General features: G+C 41.3%; 1 protein-coding gene across 1 annotated transcript in view; it reads right to left on the bottom strand.

The window, feature by feature from the left end:
• The window catches only part of LOC109910543 (TLC domain-containing protein 3A-like), a 24,469-nt gene extending 11,276 nt beyond the window's left edge, over positions 1-13,193 (bottom strand). Inside the window, exons 1-2 of the mRNA XM_048612350.1 lie at positions 13,074-13,193; positions 3,840-4,095 (exon numbers count right to left, since the gene is read on the bottom strand). Coding sequence (XP_048468307.1) covers positions 3,840-3,956 — 117 coding nt within the window. The 5' untranslated portion in view covers positions 3,957-4,095; positions 13,074-13,193. The remainder of the gene's footprint in view (positions 1-3,839; positions 4,096-13,073) is intronic.
• Positions 13,194-23,660: the final 10,467 nt, after the last annotated feature.

The following is a 23,660-nucleotide window of genomic DNA, read 5'->3' as shown; positions in this document are numbered from 1 at the left end:
CCCGATCCGAAATGTCAACTTTCCTGCTCCTCTGATGCTGCCTGGCCTGCTGTGTTCCTCCAGCTCCACACTGTGTTATCTCTGTCTCCAGTATCTGTGGTTCTTGCTATCTCTGAGCAGAAATGTATACCATAATTTCACTTTGAAAAACCAGTTTGATTTCAATACTCCACATTTTATTTTCAGTGCCAGAGAGGTTGATTGTAAGTAATTAATTTATTATTAAAAGGATATATAGAATTGAAACAATAAGTCTGGTGTGGACAGGTTTTGTCTGTATCTTACATGCAGGTGTTTCCATCAATAGCTTCCAAAAGCCCACATTAACCTTGACTGCCATATTTCTTCTGACCTAAATTATAAGAGCATTTTGCATTAAACCTGATGTCCTCCTGAAGTTTGTTTCGGATTCCCTTTTAGTTTCCTGTTTTGATCTTCCTTTGCTGTTCTTTATACCTCTCGCACCCTCCTAGATTCTCATGGTTCCTTACATGGAACGTTAGCCTCTATAACTGGGGGACAAGGATTTAAAGGGGAGAAAGTTGAGCTGCAAACACTTCAGGTGTTCAGTGCATTTTAACAGTGAGGCAAACAAATGTCACATTCATTCAGTTTAGCAGCTAGGCACAGCTCAGGCAGCAACAACCTTTTGAATATTTACATTTAACTTTGCATCTACTCTTTATTTGAAATTGCTGTAGCATTTCCAAATAAATAATTGTCAATACTATTGCCTCACCATTATTTTTGTGGCTAAAAACCAACTTCTTTTTAATTCACACACTCTAAACTTTTGGCCATACTTTATGGTTAGACTTTTAAATCTTGTACCAGTTTAGCTCAGTAATAATGTTGTGTAAGCAACATTATATTGATGTTGATGTATTATATTGATGTTATCAGATCTTAGAGTTGTATTAATTTATTAGTACAAGCAGGTTGATCTCCCGCAACTTGTCACCAAGAAAAGTCAAACACCTCAGCCAGAAATAGAGAAAGTACCCGAAACATCAACTTTCCTGCTCCGCTGATGCTGCCTGGCCTGCTGTGTTCCTCCAGCTCCACACTGTATTATCTCAGCCAGAAATACATTTGGGAGCTGCACTCACAAGGGGCTCATGCAGGAAATTTGAGTTGAGGTCCTAAGCAGATCCAGCATGATCTTATTGAATGGTGGAGCAGGCTTCAGTGGCGAAATGACCAGCTTTTATTTAGAGTCATACAGCACGGAAACAGACCCTTTGGTCCAACGAGTCCGTGCTGACCATCATCCCAAACTAAACTAGTCCCACCTGCCTACTTTTGGCCCAATCCCTCCAAACCTTTCCTCGTCATGTACTTATTCAAATGTCTTGTAAAAGTTGTACCTGCATCCACCACTTCCTTTGGAAGTTCATTGCACACATGAACCACTCTCCGTAAAAAAAAATTGCCCCTCGTGTCTTTTTAGATCTTTCTCCTCTCACCTTAAAAATATGCCTCCTTGTTTTGAAATACCCCATCTTAGGGGAAATACACCTGCCATTCACCTTATCTATACCCTTCATTATTTTATAAACCTCTATAAGGTCACCTCTAAACCTCCTAGGCTCGAATGAAAAAAGTCCCAGCCTATCCTCATAACTCAAACCCTCCATTTCCGGCAACATCCTGGTGAATCTCTTCTGAACCATCTCCAGCTTATTAATATCCTTCCTACAGCTGGACACAGTACTCCAGAAGGGGCCTCACCAACATCCTGTACAACCTCAATATGACATCCCAACTCCTTTTCTCAAAGGTCTGAGCAACAAATTTCTTATGTTCTTGATACCTATTGAGCTACGATAATTTTCCTGGAAGTGCAGCAGGGTCCCCATTAATGCACAGAAACAAAATTTCCACCAGACAGCAAACATTTGAAAGGTAAAATTACCACAGTCTTAGCAGACCACAGGGGCTGCTCTCTCTTAGACAGAGAGAGACACTACTGGGGGGTGACGGGGTGCTTTAATCCACGGGTCACCAGACTTCAGGTGAGGGCAGAGATTAAGGAGAGTCCTTCAGCTGGTGTAGGAATTGAACCAGACGGCTAGAGTCACCCTACATCACAAACCAGCCATCCAGCCAACTGAACTAACTCCAGTTTTTTTGGCCTCGCCACTGATATCCTTGCCAGTCAACAGTCTATTCAACTTCCCCTTTAAAATATTCAATGGCCCTGCTTCCCTGAATAAGACAATTCCACAGACACCAATCTTCCCAGATCCAGCTTCTACCCGCCACTGCTGCATTGTTCTGGGAGCAGATCCTCATTTTCTGAGCTGAGGGCTGGAATTGCTGACAGAGGCAGGAAGCCGAGGCTGGATGATGAGAGATGCCCATCGACGTTGCTTGGCACACCATCTAATCCCAGTGGATCAAGCCCCAGCAGTCAGAAGGGAACAGAATTACCGCAAGTGCCAGCCAGACCCCTTAGGGCACTGAGCCATCGATTAGCATCTCAAATACATTGTTAAAATAAAAATAAAAACCCATACACATCTGCACTCGGGGGAGGGTGATGGGGGGCATTAATTGCCTGGCTGATAGCAAGAACTGCAGATTCTAGAGTCAGAGTCAACACAGTGTGGAGCCAGAGGAACACAGCAGGCCAGGCAGCATCAGAGGAGCAGGAAAGTTGACGTTTCGGGTCAGGACCCTTCTTCAGAACTGACTGGGTGGTGGCTCTGTTGTCGAACCTTCTTAGTCTGTACTCCAGGGCCTACCCATTGCAGGTTCAGGGTCTTTACAGGTCAGATCTGGCATTGCAGCTTAACATGCAATTATCGTTCCATTCTCAGAAAGCCCCAAAACACCCTACAGCCCAGAGGATTTCTTTTCATTTCTAGATTTGAAGTGCAGCCTATTATTTTGCAGACAAACCAAGTTGCCGCCAGCAAGTTCCATTAGAACTGTGATGGCGAGATGGGGAGAAATATTTTCACCTCGAGTGGAGAGCCTGTGGAATTCTCTGCCACAGAATAATTGAATGGAATTGATATTGAATGTTCTCAAGGAGTTAAGATATGTTTCTTAGGGCTAAAGGAATCAATCAGGGCAGCACTGTGGCTCAGTGGTCAGCACAGCACCAGGGACCTGGGTTCAATTCCAGCCTTGGGGTGGCTACCTGTGCGGAGTTTGCACATTCTCCCTGTGTCTGTGTGGGTTTCCTCCCACAGCCCAATGATGTGCAGGTTTGGTGGGTTGGCCATGATTAATTGCCCATAGTGTGCAGGCTAGGTGAGTTAGCCGTGGGAAATGTGGGGGGTTACGGGGATGCGGTGGGTCTGGGTAAGATCTTGTTCAGGGGATAGGTGTGGACGCGAGGGGGCTGAATGGCCTGCTTCCACACTGTAGGAATTCTACGGTGATTTCAATGGGAACAGACTACTGAGTTGGATGATCACACCGAGTTGGGGAGCAGACTCAGAGGGCTGAATGGCCTACTCCTGCTCCTATTTTCCAGGCTTCCATGTCCCATTAACAAAGGAAATGCCCTGGCAGTTGGTAAGAAATCAGAAACAGTCCCGTGAGCTACAGCAGGCATTTGAAAGCAGCTGTGAGACTCTGTGTAAAACTTTTCCTGCCTCATTGTCAAGGTGTAACTTTTGCAGGAGGAAGCACAGTGCAGGAGGGAAAGATCCCATCAGGTCTGCTCATCGCTGAGAAGGCGACACAGCAAAGCAATGGTTAGAAATTGGGGTCAATTCACTGGGGAAAGGGGAAAAACTGCAAGCCCCTAAGAAGAAATAAAATCACTTTGACCTCCCCCGCCCCGCTAGCACAGTACAAAGTAATGAAAGGTGCATTTACCTGACACTGATGTTGACGGTGTCCACATCTGTTAACTCTGGGAAGTTTTTCTGCAAGGATCTCCGGGTGAGGATGAACAGACAGGGGAAGAAGAGGCAGCCCAGTGCAAGGAGGTGCCACATTGTTGAGATCTAACCCCTGGGCTGCTGTGTGATGACTGTCTATCTCTCGGCCCTGGGTAACACCAGATATCACCATCTCCTCACCTGATATTCAAATAAGAACCACACCTCCTGCCCAGCTCCGAGGTCCTTCCGCAAACTGAAACATGAGATTGGGAGAGAGACAGACGTCTGAGTTCCTCAACAGGAGGAAAGAAAAACCCAGGTCTATCCTACGCCACCTAAGGGCGCAATATATATATTTTTTAAAATCTGTAACAATACTAATTCCTCGACTCCGCTTCTGTCTGCAATCGTGAACTTTATCTGCATGCATTACCAGGTCCATTTCTATGCTACGTGCATCCGACTCATTCAATATCCCACACGCAATCTCCCATCCAAGCAGAAACTTCTAAATCCTAATCTGATCAGAAATAAATTGGGAAACGGGTCGACAAAGTACTTGGGGAAGTCGTCCCACCTTATTGCAGATAACACGATCTTCCAAAGGTCTCCGGACTCGAAACATTTAACTCTCTCTCCACAGACGTTGCCGACCTGCTGAGTTTCTCCAGCAATTTCTGCTTTTGCCCCCTCGTATATGACCTGCTTTCGTTCTTTAAATCTGAACTTCCCTCCCCCTCCCCAATGTGTCCTTCATTCTTAACTAACACTTTGTGCAAAATAAAACAAAAAATTGCCGATGGTGGAAATCTGAAACATAAACAGAAATTGCTGGAGAAACTCAGCAGGCCTGGCAGCACCTGTGCAGAGAGAAGCAGAGTTCATGTTCAAGTTCTGAAGCAAGGTCACACTGATCTTGAACCAAAACTCTGCTTCTTTCTGCACAGATGCTGCCAGGCCTGCTGAGTTTCTCCAGCAATTTCTGTTTTCCTTCAATACTTCATGCCCTTGTGTTTGGTTTTGCCTGTGAAATTCAACACCCTCCATGAATGTCTGTAGGCATGTTTATGCACAATCAGTGTCTTGTTAGTGGTTTTCCAAGTGTTTAGATTTGAATTCAATATGTTAATTGGTTTACACCCAGGGCTTACACAGCTCCACCTGCACACACTATGAAAGGATACAATAACTAATACAATGAAGATGATTAGGAACAAAAAGTGAAAAGCTGGAAATACCCAGCAGGTCAGACAGTATCTGAAATTTAAAAAAATTGCTGGAGAAACTCAACAGGTTTGGCATTATCTTTGGAGAGAGAAATAGTTAATGTTTTCTGTCTAATTTGATCCTCCTTAAGACAGCATCTGTAATTAGATTATTCAAATTTGGCAGATAACTAAGATATAACAGATATATTGCATTTACTTAAAGGTTATTTTAACTAAAGAAGACAGGAATGACCATAACCATAGCTAAAGAATCAAAACCATGTGTAGGGATTAGTAAAGCAAATTTATGCATAAACTGAAAGCACCTTTGATAAATAAAATATTTCATACAGAAATTGTGGAGAAATTAAGCACTTTTCATTCATCTGTTATGCTGTAAGCCGTGAAATTCAGGTTATTTCATGACTGTATTCCTACAATGTTGACAACCATATGTTACATATGAGCAAGGGCAAACATTGCTACACACTGGGAACTCACAGTACCTTACAATCACAGTGAAATATTACAATAGCTATTTGGCCAACTGTCATCCCACAGGTACAAACTTACAGTGGATCCACATCCCCACTAAATGCTGAAGCATCTCACCAAACAATTAAACCTCACAATCCAACAGAGGTTTCCTTTTGTGAGCCTCTGTAATTCTCTGCTACATTTGTGGTCCTTGTACCTTCCCTGTGAACAGCCATCCTAATACCATGTGCCTTTCTGCTCCTAGCTCCATCCTAGAGCTAGCACAAGGTGATGTGCTGCACAGATTTTTCGCAAACATTTGACTCATTCCATGAGAACATGTCATGAAGTCAGGACTTTTCAACCCCACTTTCCTGCATTTTCCCCATAACCCTTGATACCCTTACTGATTAAAAATCTGTCTATCTCATTCTTGAATATACTTAATGCCTCTATAGCCCTCTGCAATAAAGAATTCTATGGGTTCGTTATGCTCTGAGAGAAATTACTCCTCATCTTTGTTTTATACATGTGTACTCTTATTCTGAGATTACGGCGAATTAGGTGGTCCTTATTCCTGGAATTGTCAGAGAATGAAAGGAGGAAATAATGTGGCTTTGGTGCTATTTTTAAGAGTTCTTTGCACACTGGAGTCATGCCTGAAGCAAGTGCAGTCTCTGAATTTAAAAAGACACAAACTTAGTAACTCCAGATTGATCAACCTAATTTCTATTTCGGGAAAATGTGCTCAGAACATGTGATAAGCGTGGATCTAAAGAGCACAAGTATCTGGGGCATAGACTGCGAGTGTTTTGGAAATAGAAAGGGGCATTTTACAAACTTGCTGGAATTATTTTAGATGGTAAATTGGATGAGTAAGCAATGGAATCCAATAGATTCCATTTACTTACCTAATTGGATGGGCATTTGAGGAAATAAACTTGCAGGACTAAGAGAATAAAATGACTGAATTACTACACAACATAGACTCGATGGAGTTAGTGGCCTCCTTCTGTGCCATCACCTGCTCCCTGACCCATTTTAATAAGGCTCCTCAAGTGAGGCTAGTGGGGAAGGTTAAACTTCCACTAAATCATCCAAATGAATAGAAAATTCATTTCAGCCGTAGAGCTTTAGGAAGGATGTTGTGAAACTTGAAAGGGTTCAGAAAAGATTTACAAGGATGTTGCCAAGGTTGGAGGATTTGGGTTATAGGGAGAGGCTGCATATAGACTGGGGCTATTTTCCCTGGATTGCCAGAAGCTGAGGGGCAACTTTATAGAGGTTTATAAAATCATGAGGGGCATGGATAAGGTAAGTAGACAAACTCTTTTCCTCTGGGTGGGGGAGTCCAAAAGTAGAGGGCATTTGTTTAAGGTGAGAGGGGAAAGATTTAAAAGGGACCTAAGGGGCAACGTTTTCACACAGAGGCTGGTGCGTGTATGGAATGAGCTGCCACAGGAAGTGGTGGAGGCTGGTACAATTCCAACATTTAAAAGGCATCTGGATGGGCACGTGAATAGGAAGGGTTTAGAGGGATATGGGCCAAATGCTGGCAGATGGGACTAGATTAATTTAGGATATCTGGTTGGCATGGACGAGTTGGACCAAAGGGTCTGTTTCCATGCTGTAAGTCTCTATGACTCTACGTCCCACAGGGAAGGAAACTTGCTGTCCTTACCTGGTTGGGGGCTACATATGATTTGTTTTTTTATAAGGGTACTGTACAGAACTGAACTCCTTTAGTGACTATGTATGTTTATAAAGATATTTTATGAATAAAGTATATTTTTGCAATAAAAAAACAAGTAATTTCAGCCATCTTTCTGTGCGACTGCGTCAAGCTGTGCGTAGACCCTGCCTACACAAACACCAAGTGTCGCCACATACTGAGGTTCTACCTGTCCCCAGTATTGTGAAAGATGGGACTGGTCTCGTTGCCATGGAATATTCCAAGTAGTTGGGCCATTCCATATCACCCTTCCTTCATGGAGAAATTTGAGAAGAAAAACACCTTTGAACACAAGTCCAAGATCCTGTGGGAAAACGAGAGGGTGGATCCTGTTGTGTGGTTCCCCGAGCTGACTGTCAAAGTAATTTGGCAGAATGCCTCCTCACCAGCACTTTCCAACAAGCACCAAGACATGGCCTGGCTGGCGGTGGGAAGGTCACTACCTGTGACATCCCTCATGTACGCCCAGACTCTCTGCACCACTGCGTGCTGCCCGTGAAGCAGCTGCAGGGGAGGTAGAAACTGTCACTCATCTCCTTCCGGAATATGCCTTTGCAAAGGAAGTCTGGAGAAAGATGCAGTGGTTTTAGCTGAGGTTCATCCCGAGCAGCTTCATGACGCAGGATGCTGTTCTCTACGGTCTGTTCCTCGGGATGCATACTGAGACAAACATCGACTGTGCCTGGCAAACCATCAACTCAGTGAAAGACTCTCTTTGGTCTACTGGAAATTTGTTGGTCTTCCAGAACAAGGGGTGGCCCTTGACTGAGTGTAGCAGACTGGCACATTCCAAAGTCAAGGACTGTGTGCCGAGGGATGCACTAAAGCATTGGGCAGCTGCTGCCAAGGTACAGTGGGGAAAGACCACTGTATAATGTCCTCCTACCAAAGTACAACGGGGGTCCATTCAGTTATTGGACCCTCCTGATGCCTCAAATGTATATAAATATAAACTTGTATAAGTAGGAAATGCCTTGGGTTTGTTTGTTCTATGTATGTAAAGACTGTACAAAATCAAATTGTTCTAGTGACTATGTATGTGCATAAAGATTTTTATGAATAAAGTATATTTTTGAAATAAAAAAAGGTGATTTCAGACACACAGCAACATTATTTACTGTTCATTGCCCTCCAAAATGGCCTAACAAGTTCAAAGGCAATTAGGGATGGGGAGCAAATGCTGGATTTGCTAAGTGATGCCCAAATCCCATGAAAGAATAAAGAAAAAAACTGGTACATTAGATGAATGAAAGGATAGCAAGCAGATCCAGGTGAGTAGAGAGAAGCAGTGGTGCTAATGCTGTGGGAAGATCCATTCAAATTCCTGAAACAAAGCAGCCCTTGAGATCCATGTACTGAATGACAAGGCTCAGGACTTTTTTTATGTTATGAAAATATACTTCATTAATAAAAAAATCCTTATGTGCACACACAGGTACTAAAATGGTTCTATACAGTCTTTGCATATAAAGAGAAAACAAACATTGTAATTTGACATTCCCTGCAGTTATAGAAACCAAATGCATTTTCTACTCATGCAGGGCACTATTTATATACATTTGAGAGAGGGTCTGATAATTAAATGGACACTGATTGGGCTTTGGCAGAATAACCTTAGGTATTGGTTTTCCCCCACTGAGCCTGGGCAGCAGCTGCTAATAATAATACAGGGGCAATAATACAACCAACTGAGCCACAACAGAGGCTGCACTAGGTTTGTGAATATCAAATGGCTCCCATACAACGCATGCCTCTACTAAACATCATGCACTTGATTTATTGTGACAGAGTAGACAGCAAGTTAAAATAGAGAACGTAATTTAAAGTTGTAGTTGAAAATGTAAGTGTCTGTTTAATATTATGAGCAGCCTCTTCCATATTATTGACAAGTATAATTAGTGTCGGGGAGGGGAGATATTCCAGGAGGGAAGAGAGGAGCAGACAGACTTTGGATTTCCAACAAGCATCAAATCAGGTCACAGTCTTTGATTTAAAAATTGAACATGTTATTGGTTAGAATTGTTTGGAAGGTAAATTATGAAGAGAACGTAAGGAGTATTCAAATTAAGCGATATACAGAAGGTCAGTGAGTAGATAAAACATTGTCTGATACAATATAAAGTGGAGACTGTGATGTTTGTTAGGAAGAATCAATGAAGAGACTTTAATTTAAATGGGAGATGTTGCAGGGCTCTGAAGTACAGAGGGATCTGGCTGTCCTGGGATATCAATCACATTGAGTTATTCTGCATGGGCTGAGAGTGATTAGGAAGGAAAAGGGATTTTCTTTTCATTTATTGTCGGGATGTGAGCATCATTGGCTGGACCAGCATTTATCCCCGATTCCTATCAGCACTTGAGAAGGTGGGAGTGAGCTGCCTTATTGAACCACTGCACTCCATAAATTTTCTGGTAAAATGGAATGTGGCAGAAATTAAACTGCAGCTTTGTCTGTTCCAGCTCCCAGTCTAATATTCAACCATTTCGTTTATACTGAGTTCGAGACTGGAATCTCATTGATGTTCTCAGTGAGTTTATACATAGCATAACATGACGGGGATCGAGTTACAGACTGTAATCTAATTGAGGGGATTGGGGTTTTTATATACAGCATAGCACATACTGAGGTCTGAAATCTATTGGAGAACCTTGTCAAACTGTGTTCACACAATGTTATGACAGTTATACTGCTCTTCCTTCAGACATTTCCCTGCCTGGATGATGCTCTGTATCTCCAAAACTTGAAAAAAAAATCTTTATTAAGAATTTCTATTTCACTGAGGAGGCTGCAGCCTGATCCACATTCAACAATCTGTGCTGAAAACTCTGCTGACATTTTGACAGCCATGACAAATGTCACCACAGCAGCTGAGACAATTCACTACCTTCTAAAATAATTCACAACCTTCTAAAGAAAAGACAATTTGCTCTATCTCCTATTGCCAAGGGGTCTTTCAAAATGTTTCAGGATCCAATTCACATGTGTGCCGAAAACAAATCAGTTCTCCCAATGTCTGCATTGATCTTAATCAGCCACTACACTGATTTTGCAAAATCCACAATACTCCTACTGATCTCGTTTCCTCTCCTATTTTGGGTCCTTTGCAAATTTGACCATTTTACTTTGTGTCTTGCGATTCAAGTCAACAATAAGATGGTGGTGAAGTTGAACGCACCAGCCGGAGCTCCTCTGCTCCGCCCATTCTTTTTCTCCTTTTTCATTTGTTTTCTCAATCTGTCCTCCCTTCTCTTGGCCTCGGAAATCCACCCCTGGCCTCTGGTTGTCAGCAACACAAGTGGCCAGAGCGATGATGCCAGTGGCCCAATGCGGTGCGTGGTGGCAGTGAGTGGTCAGACCATGTGGAGGCCTCTTGCTCTGGTCTGCTGCAGAGAGCCCTTGGAGAGAGACTCTGATGTTTGTCTTTTTAATGTTGCTTCTTGTATTTTTTTCTGATCTGTGGTCATACTGTGCATAGCTGTATTATAACTTTTCTTTTCTTCATTTCTGTATGCTGTAACTAAGTATAGTACCTAGGTACCTTTGTACCTAAGATATCGCTGTAAGTGGCAATTTACAAACTTTTCTTTGTACTCATTTGAGTACATGTAGCAATAAAGCTAATTCAATTTGATTCAATTCAATTCAATAAAGTAAAGCCATTAAAACCTTGAATCAGATCCCACTCAATAACTTCCCCCTCTCTGTCCCAGCAAAATAATGATTACTCATTGTTTCCTGAGCTTCAATCAATTCCGTATCTGTTTCGAGAACTTTTCAGCATTGATTTTGGCTGAGAATGGTGTAAATGAAACTTTGTTGAATGCCCTTTGGAAAGTTTGGTGCATGCTATTGTGAGAATTTCAAGAAGTCTATAATTTGTCTATGCCTTGAAGAAGTCAGAAGGGTTGGTCAAACAAGATCTTCTCTTTCTCTTTCACTGTTCTTAACTCGTTTATAATTGTACAGTTAATTTGCAGTTTATTCCTGGATGCTTCCATTATTTTGAGACAGATGTAAAATGAATGGAACTGTGACTGTTTATCCCTCTTTCTGAACATTGCCACCATGTTGGCCTGTCTCCAAGTTCCCCACATTTGCCAGAGTCCTGTGTTTCATATGCACATGTTTGGCCCTTAGTCCTTCTCAGCAGCCATACTTCAAAAAGTGATCAGACATAAATGGCAGGATTATCTATATGCAAGAATAATCTAGAACCACAGAAGCTAACATGGATTCAGAAAGTTTATCCCTTGTTGAGGAAAGGATGATGACCATGTTTCGCCTTGTGATTACTTTGAATTTTCGGATCACACAGCTCACCAAGAGGCCATTTGGCTCACTGGGGCCTTGCATGCTCCTAGAAAGAGCTATTTTATTAATTCCCATTCACTTCTTTTTATCTAATAGCGCATTGTCTTTGTCCATACTTGATGTAATTTAGAATACGCACTGCTTTGCAGTCATCCTCTGTTTGAAGCTCGTTTTCAAACTTCGAGAGTTGTCTTTGATATAAGAGCAAATGAAGTAGAAGGAGTAGGCCATATTGTTTTCCATGCAGCTCCAGTGTTTAACAAGACGGTGACTAATATTTAGCTTCAACTCCACCTTTGCATCTGATTTCCATATCCCTTAATTCTCTTAAAATCCAATAATTTATTGATCTCTGTCTTGGTTTAACTCAGCAGCTGATCATCCATGAACCTTTGGGAAAAGAAGTTCCAAACAATCACAATCTTCTGAATGGAAATTTCTCCTCATCACAGTGCAGAATATCTGACCCCATACCCTGGCACTATTCCCTCCAGTTCTAGATCCCTCAGGCAGAGGAAACAGCTCCTGAGCTGTCAATCACTCTCAAAACCTTCAATTAAATCACTTCTCATTCTTCCAAACTCCAGAGAGTATGAACTGATTCTATTTCAATCTAGGTCCTTTTTAAAAATTAGTTCACGTGACATGGGTGTCCCTGGCTAGGCAGCATTTGTTGCCCATCCCTAATTGCCCAGAGGGCAGTTAAGAGTCAATCACATTGCTGTGGTCTGGAGTCACATGTAGGCCAGACCAAATAAGGATGGCAGATTTCCAGCCCTAAAAGGTATTAGTGAACCAAATGTTTTTTTCTTAATGACAATCAACAATGGTTACAATATCATTATTAGACTAGCTTTATCTTCCAGATTTTTGTTGAATTAAAATTTCATTTGCTACGGTGGGATTCAACCCCACAACCTCAGAACAATATCCTGGGATTCCAGATTACCAGCTTAGGGACATTACCATTTCACCACCACCTCCCTAGATTCAGCCAGTCTCTTTTTATACTGAGAATATTTTATTGTTTACTTTCGACACCGTCCTTCTTTCTAGGTCCCTCTTTGTCACTGACATTTTTTGAAGTGTTTCACCATTTTCAAATGCATTTCAATGAACCTCTTCCCCTTATAGTTTTCTCTTTATTTAATTTCAAATTTGATTGTTAGTCAGTTTTGGGTTGTGCATGCTTATTCTGTAGCTCCCTCACATACCGAACGACTGTGTGACTGACTCCGAGACTAATCACGTATACTCTAATAGGTGAGACTGATTATGATACTCTGATACACAGAGGTTATAATGTTCCACGTTAACAACAACTGTCACTATAGGACTCTCTGAATATAGGAACAAGGTATATATCTGCGTATAAGACTCTGACACCATTCCCATAGGAAACACTTCAGGAAGTAAAATGTTTGCCTCTTAGAGACCAGGAGAAGCAAAAGATAAAGAACATGCAAGCTGACTAATTTTATATTAGAAATGGGAAGTCTCACCATCTCTGTCCTTTTAAAATCATCACCTTTCAAATTAATCTTCATCTTATTCTCCTGTGTGGACTCCTGGACGCACATCAAAACATACTTTTGTTTTGAGTGCTGGTGTCATCACTGGGTGGAAACTGGGAGGGGTTACTAAGTCTGGAAGCAATGAGGGAGTGAGAGAAGTACGCATAGTTAGTAAGTCAGGGTGACTCAGCAACAGCGTCAATTCAGTCAGACTGATTGCTCCAAGTATCTTGGGCCACATAACCTGCCAGTCAGGTTTTTCCTACAATGCCTTGTATCTGGGATGCATCATTCCAGCCTGTTTCAGACAAGAAAGAATGTCAACAAGTCATTTATTAATAATTTGGAGCTAGTCAGGACTCTGCATACTTTGGAACTGATTAGTTTTGGGTGCTGCTGACTAGTTTGTTGCAGGTGTGGAATACCCAACATGTCCCATGGCTTCCAATTTGAACCTGATTCATCCCAATGTGTTAATTCCCCTATAGGCAGTTTCTAACCATGACAAAAGATAGTTTCCCTGGACAGGGAATTAGATCACTTAGTGTCAATGCCGAAACAACGATAGCACTTGCTTACCCCACCTTGGTAACAGAAACATTACTATTCCGCACCTGGAAGTCTGGCAACACCTCGGCTTTAAAGTCATAGAGTCATAGAGGTGTACAACAGGGAAACAGGCCCTTTGGTCCAACCCATCCATGCTGACCAGATAAATTAATCTAGTCCCATTTGGCCCATTTTCCTCTAAACCCTTCCTATTCACATACCCATCCAGATGCCTTTTAAGTGTTGTAATTGTACCCACCTCCACCATTTCCTCTGGCAGTTCATTCCATATACGCACCACCCTCTGTGTGAAAAAGTTATCCCTTATAGGTCTGTTTTAAATCTTTCCACTGTCACCTTAAATCTATGCCCTCTAACTTTGGACCCTCCCCCCAACCCTGGGGAAAAGACCCTGACTATTCACCCTGTCCATAACCGTCATGATCTTATAAACTTCTATAAGGTCACCCTCCAGCCTCTGACAATCTAGAGAAAACAGACCCAGCCTATAGCATCTCCCTATAGCTCAAACCTTCCAACCCTGGCAACATACTTGTAAAGTTTTGCTGAACCCTGTCAAGTTTCACAACATCCTTCCTATACTAGGGAGACCAAAACTGAATGCCATATTCCAAAAGTGGTCTAACCAGTGGCCACAACATGACCTCCCAACTCCTAAACTCAATGCACTGACCAATAAAGGCAAGCGTACTAAGCATCTTCTTCATTACCCTGTCTACGTGTGACTCCACTTTCAAGGAACAATGAACCTGCACCCCAAGGTCTCCTTGTTCAACAACGCTGTCCAGGACCTTACCATTAAGTGTATAAGTCCTGCCCTGATTTGCCTTTCCAAAATGCAGTAACTCACACTTATCTAAATTATACTCCATGTGCTACTCAATGGCCCATTGGCCCATCTGATCAAGGTCCCATTGTACTCTGAGATAACCTTCTTCATTGTCTACTACACCATCAATTTTGGTGTTATCTGCAAACTTCCTAACTGTACCTCCTGTATTCACATCCAGATCATTTATATAAATGACAAAAAGCAGTGGACCCAGCACCGATCCTTGCAGCACACTGCTGGTCACAGGCCTCCAGTCTGAAAAGCAGCCCTGTTGGAAATGTTGATGAGGTTCCTCAAAAGGAATTGAATTTGTTCTTTCCCTTATTGGTATGGGAGGGTTGGGTTAAATTATGCATCATAGGAATACTCAAACTATTAAAAAGGTTTCCTTTCACTCAGTTCAGTAAGAGGCATAGTTGACAATGTTTTGCCAGGACATTAATACCAGGGAATGTTGTCTTTGTTGATCAATTATTGATGCAGAGAACTCAGGAAGTCTGAGAAGTTCACAGGTCAAACTCTGGATTTCTCTTGTGCTGGTAAAATGTAAGAAATTGAAATCAGTCTTCCAAGCAAAAGGACTCTTTCTATCTCAGATTAGTGCCAGTATGTTCAATGCATGCTCACTTGCCAAGAATGATAGTAGGTCCATGTGAAGAGGTAATGTCTAAAGTATTATTTGGTGAGACATGGATTGGAACACACTGAAAATGATACAGTGTATTCTGATACCACATAGGAAATCAATCAGTTTGTCAACTTACAATTGGGCACTCTCTGATTTTTCAGCTGAACAATATTAAAGATGGAGAATTTCACAAGCACTATGTGTGAGATCACAATACGCTGTATGCCTAATGTTGCGCATTGTTGACACATTTCATTTTTTTCAAATGGACTTTTCTTAAAAACAATTTTTTAAGCGTCTACTGTGAATGGCTGAGGTTTTTATTTATTCTTAATTCAGAAATTTAAAAAAGCCTATATTTGTTTTAGAGGGTCCTTTTTATACATTCTTACATTTTCACAAACAAAATGAATATTTTGCGTCTGTTTTTACTGTGGAGAAAGAAATGGAGTCTAGAGTATTCAGAAAAATAAACTTTGATGTTTTAAAAACAGCTCACATTACAGAAGAGGAAGTTTGGGTGGTCTTAGAGAATACAAAGGCAGATAAATCTCCGGGACCTGATCTAATGTATCCCAGAATGTTGTGGGAAGTAAGGGAGGAAATTATGAGACCCCTTGCAGAAATATTTGCATCATCTATAACTACGGGTGAGGTGCCTGATGACTGGAGGGTGGCTAATGTTGTACCTTTGTTTAAGAAAGGTTGTAAGGAGAAACCGGGGAACTATAGACCTGTGAGTCTGACTTCATTTGTGGGTAAGTTGTTGGAGGTGACTATAAGAGATAGGATTTGTGGACATTTAGAGAGGCAAAAATTGATTAGGGATAGTCAGCATGGTTTTGTGCGAGGAAAATCATGTCTCACAAACTTGATTGAGTTTTTTTGAGGAAGTTACCAAAAAGGTTGATGATGGCAGACCAGTCGGTGTTGTTTATTTGAATTTTAGTAAAGCCTTTGAGAAGGTTCTGCATGGTAGATTAATTAGTAAAGTTAGGTCACATGAGATTCAGGGTGAGCTTGCCAATTGGATGCATAATTGGGTTAATGGCAAGAGACAGTGAATAATGGGGGAGGGTTGCTTTTCAGACTGGAGCCTGTGACCAGCGGTGTTCCACAGGGATCGGTTCTGGGTCCTCTCTTGTTTGTCATTTATATAAATGACTTGGATGAGAATATAGGAGGCATGGTTAGTAAGTTTGCGGATGACACCAAAATTGGTGGCATTGTAGACAGTGAAGAAGGTTTTCTAAGATTACAAAGGGATCTTGATCAAATGGATTAATGGGCTGAAAAATGGGAGATGGAGTTCAATCTGGATAAATGCGAGGTACAACAAATAAGGGTACGGGTTACACAATTAATGGTAGGGCCTTAGGTAGTGTTGTTGAACAGAGAGACCGAGAGGTGCAGGTACATAATTCTTTAAAGTTTGCGTCACATATCAACAGGATGGTTAAAAAGGCTTTTGGCACGCTTGCCTTCATTGCTCAGAGTTGAGACATTATGTTAAGGTTGTACAGTACATTGTTGAGGCCTCTTCTGGAATACTGTATCCAGTTCTGGTCACCCAGTTACAGGAAGGATATTATCAAGCTGGAGAGGGTTCAGAAGAGATTTACCAGGATATTGATGGGTATGGAAGGTTTGAGTTATAAAGAAATATTGGATAGACTGGGACTTTTTCCACTGGAGCAGAAGAGATTGAGAAGTGCTTTATAGAAGTTTATAAAATAATGAAAGGTATAGATAGAGTTAATCGCAGTTGTCTTTTCCCTAAGATGGGGAATTTCAAGACTAGGGGGCACATTTTTAAGGTGAGAGGAGAGAGATTTAAAAAAGATGTAAGAGGCAAATATTTTACACAGAGGGTGGTTCACTTGTGGAATGAACTTCCCGATGAAGCGATGGATGCGGATACAATTACAATGTTTAAAAGACATTTGAATGGGTATATGAATAGGAAAGGTTTGGAGGGATATGGAGCAGTCAGATGGGACTAGGTTAGTTTGGGATTATGTTCTGATTATGTTGATTGAAGGGTCTGTTTCTATGCTGTATCTCCTGGAATGTAGTACCACATCAATGGATATTGGCAGTGAAGGTTAAATACTGATTGTGAAAAGTTTAGGAACTGAAATAACTCCACAGAGACTGATAACCCGTCACCAAGTCACTGATCCAGCTCCCTCAGAGCCAGCTCTCAGATCTGTCAGCCAGAGCTCCTTGATTGGACCAGATTAACAGCCTCAATCATGGAACTCATATTCTATGAGATCCACCTGGTTGATCTTGTTACAATCTCTACAGGAACAAACATAAATGCTGAACCTGAGAGAGCCTGTGTAACACAAGAACACAAAATTCGTAACAACACCAACTTAATATCAAAACTGGAACAATACTTTGTCACTTTAAGATCATAAGACTATATGATGTAGGAGCAGAAGTAGGCCATTGAGGACACTGAGCCTGCTCCAACTTTCAATGAGATCATGATTGATCTGATAATCCTCAGCTCCACTTTCCTGTCTTTTTCCCACCGCCCTTGATTCTCATGCTGGTAAAAAGAATCTGTCTACACTACTCTGTGTACGTCTTCTTTAGTTCTCTTCAACCTGTTTAGCTGTATAGGCCAGAACCAAAAGGACAACTCCAGAGCTGTCTTTCTCCTGTAATATTTGCAATATTTATTGTGGTTAGGGACATTTCTTATGAAACAGTTTGAAAATATTGGTGAAAAATCAAACAGTTCGTTCCCATAATTATTCTCCTGATTGATGTTTCTACTTTTTTTTTCTCTTAATAATTGAAATGGTCTTATTGTAGTCTGACTTGGATGATTTACCGCGTTATTTTCTTCAGTTTATTCTAATTAACAGCTCATAGTTATGTTCACCTTTATTTCTGTTGCTACTTCTTATGGAACAGTTCAGTGTATTTTTGAGGCGCGACCTCTCTACGCATTGCAAAACATGAGCATAATTGGTACAGTCATCATTGAATCCCCTGCCATCAATATCGTTACAGATGAGAGCAGTTATGGATTATTGACAGAAACCCTCTAGATCCCAGCTCCATCAATGAATGCAACAGGCAGAGGCTGATATCATGGGTACACCCATTATCACATTATATGGATTGCATTCAACACAGCTAACCCATTTTCTCACTCTTAGCTTTTCATGATCACTTATTCAGCTTTTCTTCTGTCCTGGCCTGCTATCCATAATCTTGTTGTTTACCTACCCACTTCACATATCTCTCTCTGTGAGCTCCATCTCCACCTAACCACTCACCTCTCTCCTTTCCCTGAGCCCCCTTCACGTATTTCAGCTTAAGCACAAATACCAATTTTGGCCAGCTACTAACGGTTCTGATGGAGTCAGCGGACTTGAAGAAACGTCATCTCTACTTTCCTCCCACAGATGCTGCCAGATCGGCTGAGTTTCTCCAGCAATTTTTTTGTTATATTTAAGCACAGCTTAATGCTCAAGCCTGTTCGCCATCAGCATCCTACTATTTCTGCAGTTAACTCGAGAAAAGATTAGCTGTTCAAAAATATTTATGGCAAGAAACGTTTGTGTAGTTGTTACTTAATTTTATTTTATTTTGAAGGTTTTTTTAGCTAGGTGTCTCCTCGGTGCCAATCTTGAACTAATGCAGCCTTGACGTTACTCATGACTCATCAGTGGAATTTGACTCTCACGTCCACGTTTGAACCAAGGCTGTAATGAGGTCAGAAGCTGAGTGGCTCTAGTGGAACAAAAGTGAGCATCAGAGGGCAAGCTCTTGCTAAGCAAGTGGTGTAAGTGAAGCAAGGGTGATGTGAGAAGGAGATAACACAGTGTGGAGCTGGAGGAATACAGTGGGCCAGGCAGCATTAGAAGAGCAGGAAAGTTGACATTTTGGGTCGGGACCCTTCTTCAGAAATTCATTCTGAAATTCATTCTTCATTTCTGAAGAAGGGTCCAGACCTGAACCGTTAGCTTTCCTGTTCCTCTGATGCTGCCTGGCCTGCTGTGTTCCTCCAGCTCACACTGTGTTATCTCTGACTCCAGCATATGCATTTCTTACTATCTCTGATGTGTGAGAAGGATACATTTTCACACAGCGAGTAGTTCTGGTACGGAATGCACCACGTGGAAATGTGGTGGAGGCAGGTTCAACTGAAATATTCAAGAGGATGATTATTTGGTGTCCAGGAATATGGGAGAAGGCAAGAGATTGGTACCAGGTAATAGAATCAGTGCAGGCATGATCGGGCTGAATGGCATCCTTCTGTGCTGTAGCAATTCTGTGATTCTATTAACAGGACAAACATTGAGCTCGCAAACCTGTCCTAACTGGTAAACTGTCGAATTGTCTCATGCATATGAATGGCACATTGTAATGCTTCTGGAATTGCATCAAGTGATTCAAGTGATACTAGAATGAAGTATCCATTCATGAGATAATGGCAAATTATTCCACAAATTGTCGAAAACATGTACATCCTGGGGCTAAACCCAGAATGTGGATTAGCACCAAGACTGAAAAGGGAAAAAGAGATGAGATTAATCACCTTCTTAAGAAGTAATTGTGAAACAATGCCACATTTCAACATCCAGTGTTCTTCAAGGTCTCAAATTAAAGCCCGGTTATGAAATTTTTACAGGAGCTATTTTAAAAGCATCAATTGTTTTGAAGAAAGCCAGAAACAACACCGGGTCTATGCGTTTAATTGCAATGCTTTTGGGCAGAGTGAAGAATTTAAGGCGAAAGTAATTGTTTGCCGTAGCTAGGAAGAATAATCTCAAAAGCATCGTGACTTATCAAAGATGGTTGATGACTGTAACACAAGGCAACCTCGTTTGCTCTGCCAAAGACATTCTGGTCCACCAAATTTTGTAATTGTATCTGCGCTTGGAAAATTCAACCGCATAAAATATACTTATTTCCTCAAGGTTACTTCAGTTCACAGAATCACATCAAAAGTTACAGCACAAATGCAGGCCATTCAGCCCAGCATGTCTGCCAGATTTCTTGTTTGTCACAAGCCATCTCATTTAATTACATCCCATTTATAGATCCTATTATCCCATTTTTTTCTCAGTTCTTGTGATCTTGCTTCTATTCAGAAATGGCTAAGCATTAAATTATATTTCTGTCCCTTTGATGCTACCAGTTTCATTAATATAGAGAACTCTGATTGGAAATCATGCTACAAAAACAGAGGTCAAACGTGCTTGACAAGCGGCGGGTTTGTTTTCCTTAGAACTTGTGGATATGAGCTTGAAGTGCCGTATGGATCCAGAGCTGGAATGGACACTTGTTGGTTGCATGCATATACTGGGCCTCCTTCCGCGGACTATTTCAACAATTCTATGACGAAAATTGATTGAGTGATGAAGATGTGCAATATGACCAACTGATTCGAGAAGTGGCAAAGCCTCCTTCCCTTCATCTGCTAAATTTAATATGAAAGGATGTAAAATATGTCTGCCTAGCTTCCTGAATCATTTTGTAAAAGCTATTTAGGGAAACCAAAAACAGCATAAACATCAAGAACTGGCAAGAGGATTGCAACTTTTTGCTCAAAAAAATGTAAACTTGGGGAAGGAAACATTGGCAGCCCTAAAGAAACAGGAATAGTAATTGCAGAGAATGCTGCATTGCTTCTGGTTGGGGGAGGACAGAGCTCTTGCATTGAAAAGAACAACATGCCTGTGTACAATTAAATAAAGGTAAACAAATCACTTTACTTTGTCATTCTGTATTTGAGATTTCACCTGCGACAATCTACAAAGGGAACAGTTTAATTTCTTAAGATAATTTGTCACAGCTTCAAAAAGCAGCCAATAGCCAGCTCAATCTCATTCCCTAATGGGTTGACAAATAAAATCAGGAGATAAGGCTCCTTTGTGCTGATGAAGTATCATGTTACAGTGTAAATGATGACCAGATTAAAATGTGTACATTTTCACTTAAGCGTGTTTAATTGTTGGCTCAAGTACAACACAATTTAATTCATGTATTTGTCTTGCTCAGCTGGTAGAAGGTCACAGTTTCGTTGCTCCCTGGTCCTACCACATAGCGTTAGGTGGTCTCTGCTTTGAATGTGTGAGGTCCCCCACTCTCTGTTTGCAGATATATCACAACCAAACCTCCTCCTTCTGCGCCTTCCTTCCCTCAAAATCATATACTGTCCTATGTGAGACAAACCCTTAGGAGACCATATGGATCAGGTGTAAACCAATAAAGACCTCCTCAGTGCCACTTGTGGCTCGATTGGTAGTAACTGGGTCACATGATTCTAGGTCCAACTCCAGATGCGGATACCAAATTCAAAATTGACACTCTAGTGCCGTACTGAGGGAATGCTGTATCATCTGAGGAATCATCTTTCAGATGAATTAAACTGAGGCCCCATCCCATGGATAGCTGTAAAAGGTCCTATGGCAGTATTTTGAAGACAAGCAGGGGAAATACACTTGGTGTCCTGGCCAACATTTATTCCTTGGTCAACAGCGCAGTTGATCCTGTCATTATCACATTGCAACTTGTGGGATTTTGCTGTGAATAAATTGGCTGCCACATTACATCTCAAAAATACTTCATTGACTCTGAAGATCTTTTTGTATTCTTTCATGGCTCATGGACAATGTTGGCTAGTCCAACATTTATTTCCTACCCCTAATTGCCCAGAGGCAGCTAAAAGTTAACCACATTGCTGTGGAGGTGGAGTCACACGCAAGCCACACCAGGTAAGGATGGCCGATTTCTTTCCCGAAAGGACATTTGTGAACCAGGTGGGGTTTTATTTCCTTGCAACAATTGACAATGTTTACAAGGTGTCTTGGATCACAGAGTGTATCCAAGCGGTTCTTTTTAGATTCAATTAAAAGTAGTTCAGAGAAGGCTCGACAGCAAGCAATTTGCTTAAATTTGAATGTTTATTCAGTAATTATAAAAGACAAAAAAGAAAGGAACATTCATTAAGCGAATAAAAGGAATGAGAAAAAGAGGAAAGAACAATAAGCCTCACTCCCTTCTGCCCTCGATTGATGGCTGGTCTGGAGACTGAGCTTGTTCCTGGCACCGTTCATGATCCTGGTCCGAGGCAAAGCCCAGCGACTTGGAACAAAACTCTCTCTTATACAGTATAACAAACAGTCGGGCGCAGAAAAAAACAACTACAGAAGACAAAACTGCTAGCTGGCACAGAAAACACAGCTGTAGAAAAACAAGCTGCAGGTGTCATCTCCAGCCTGTAAAGGAATGCTCACAGGACTCATCCAAGGTCATGCAGCTTGTCGAGTATCATCAACAATTTTAGCCCTTCAGCCCATCCTATACATTCTACCCCTGATGATATTTGACAGCACATTTTACAATGACAGATGCAGACACATCATCGACAGTTGTGCAAGAACGTATAATAAGAGTACACTAGAAGATTAAAACTGCAATGAAAATAACTATCATCAATACAAATAAAATAGCAATAGTGTGTATCATCAAATTAACAATTGCAGTGGACTTTGGGGACTGACCCTTCAATATCTATCCTATCCCTGTTGTATGGTCAAGACTGTGATGGAACCAGCAAGTCATGCCACCTGATTGAGGTGATCAGGATACTGTCTACATTTTTTTTCCAGTCAATCTATTTACATAACTTGCTCTAAAATTCAGTATATTCCAGATTCAGGTTCCTTAATTTGTGTTCTTTTTTAATCGTCCAGTTCCTCATCCACAGATCACCTCATCCAATAGCAGTAAAATAACATAATACATGGACTGAAAATTTCTCCAGCTCTCTTCATCTGTGTCCGTCTTGAGGATACTTCTTCAACACATTTCCATCCTTGCCAATTTTATGAATGATTTTATCATTGAGTGGTAACTACTTCCAAATGCAGGTACCCCGTTTTGAGCTACAATATACATGGGATCAAACAATGCAGCTCTAATGTTCATCAGGCTTTACCTTCAACTGATGCTTCCCGCCTTTTTGTTTTTCCCAGGGTTCCCTTACCACTGACTCCTACACCACCTGAGTCTTAGCTCAGCCCTTTTTTGCATACACTAATTGTCCTAAAACATTACAGTTTCACCTGCTGGTTTACTCACACAAATGCTCAAGATAGGGTATGTGTATGGCATCTGATGGGCCCTTTCACTCAGTTCACCCTTACTCCTCCCAGGATCCATGTTCTTTCATTTCTGTAACATTTTGACATAATAACCAATCACAATTTTTATTTTGATTGTCCTTTTTACATCCCTTTCATAATACTACTTTCACTGTTTTAAAGTCAGTTTCTCTTTGGATTTTGTGTCAGTGTCTTATCATTTAAGCTATGTTTTTGTGCTCTTCCACCACCACACTAATCCTTTTGTCAAACAGGTGTTCATGTCTGAGACCCATTCTTCAGTGTATGTTTTTTATCGTTTCATGATTGTTACCTCCGAAGTAACATTCACTTTTGCAGACTTACATTGGTATCCCAAGGCCATGTCTTGCATTCTTGACTCCCACATGATCTTATCAAATGATCTA

Source organism: Rhincodon typus, chromosome 26 (genome assembly GCF_021869965.1).
Source record: "Rhincodon typus isolate 14 chromosome 26, sRhiTyp1.1, whole genome shotgun sequence".
NCBI lineage: Eukaryota > Metazoa > Chordata > Chondrichthyes > Orectolobiformes > Rhincodontidae > Rhincodon > Rhincodon typus.
The sequence above is the reverse complement of the archived record's forward strand: the minus strand, read 5'-3'. Positions and strand labels throughout refer to the sequence as shown.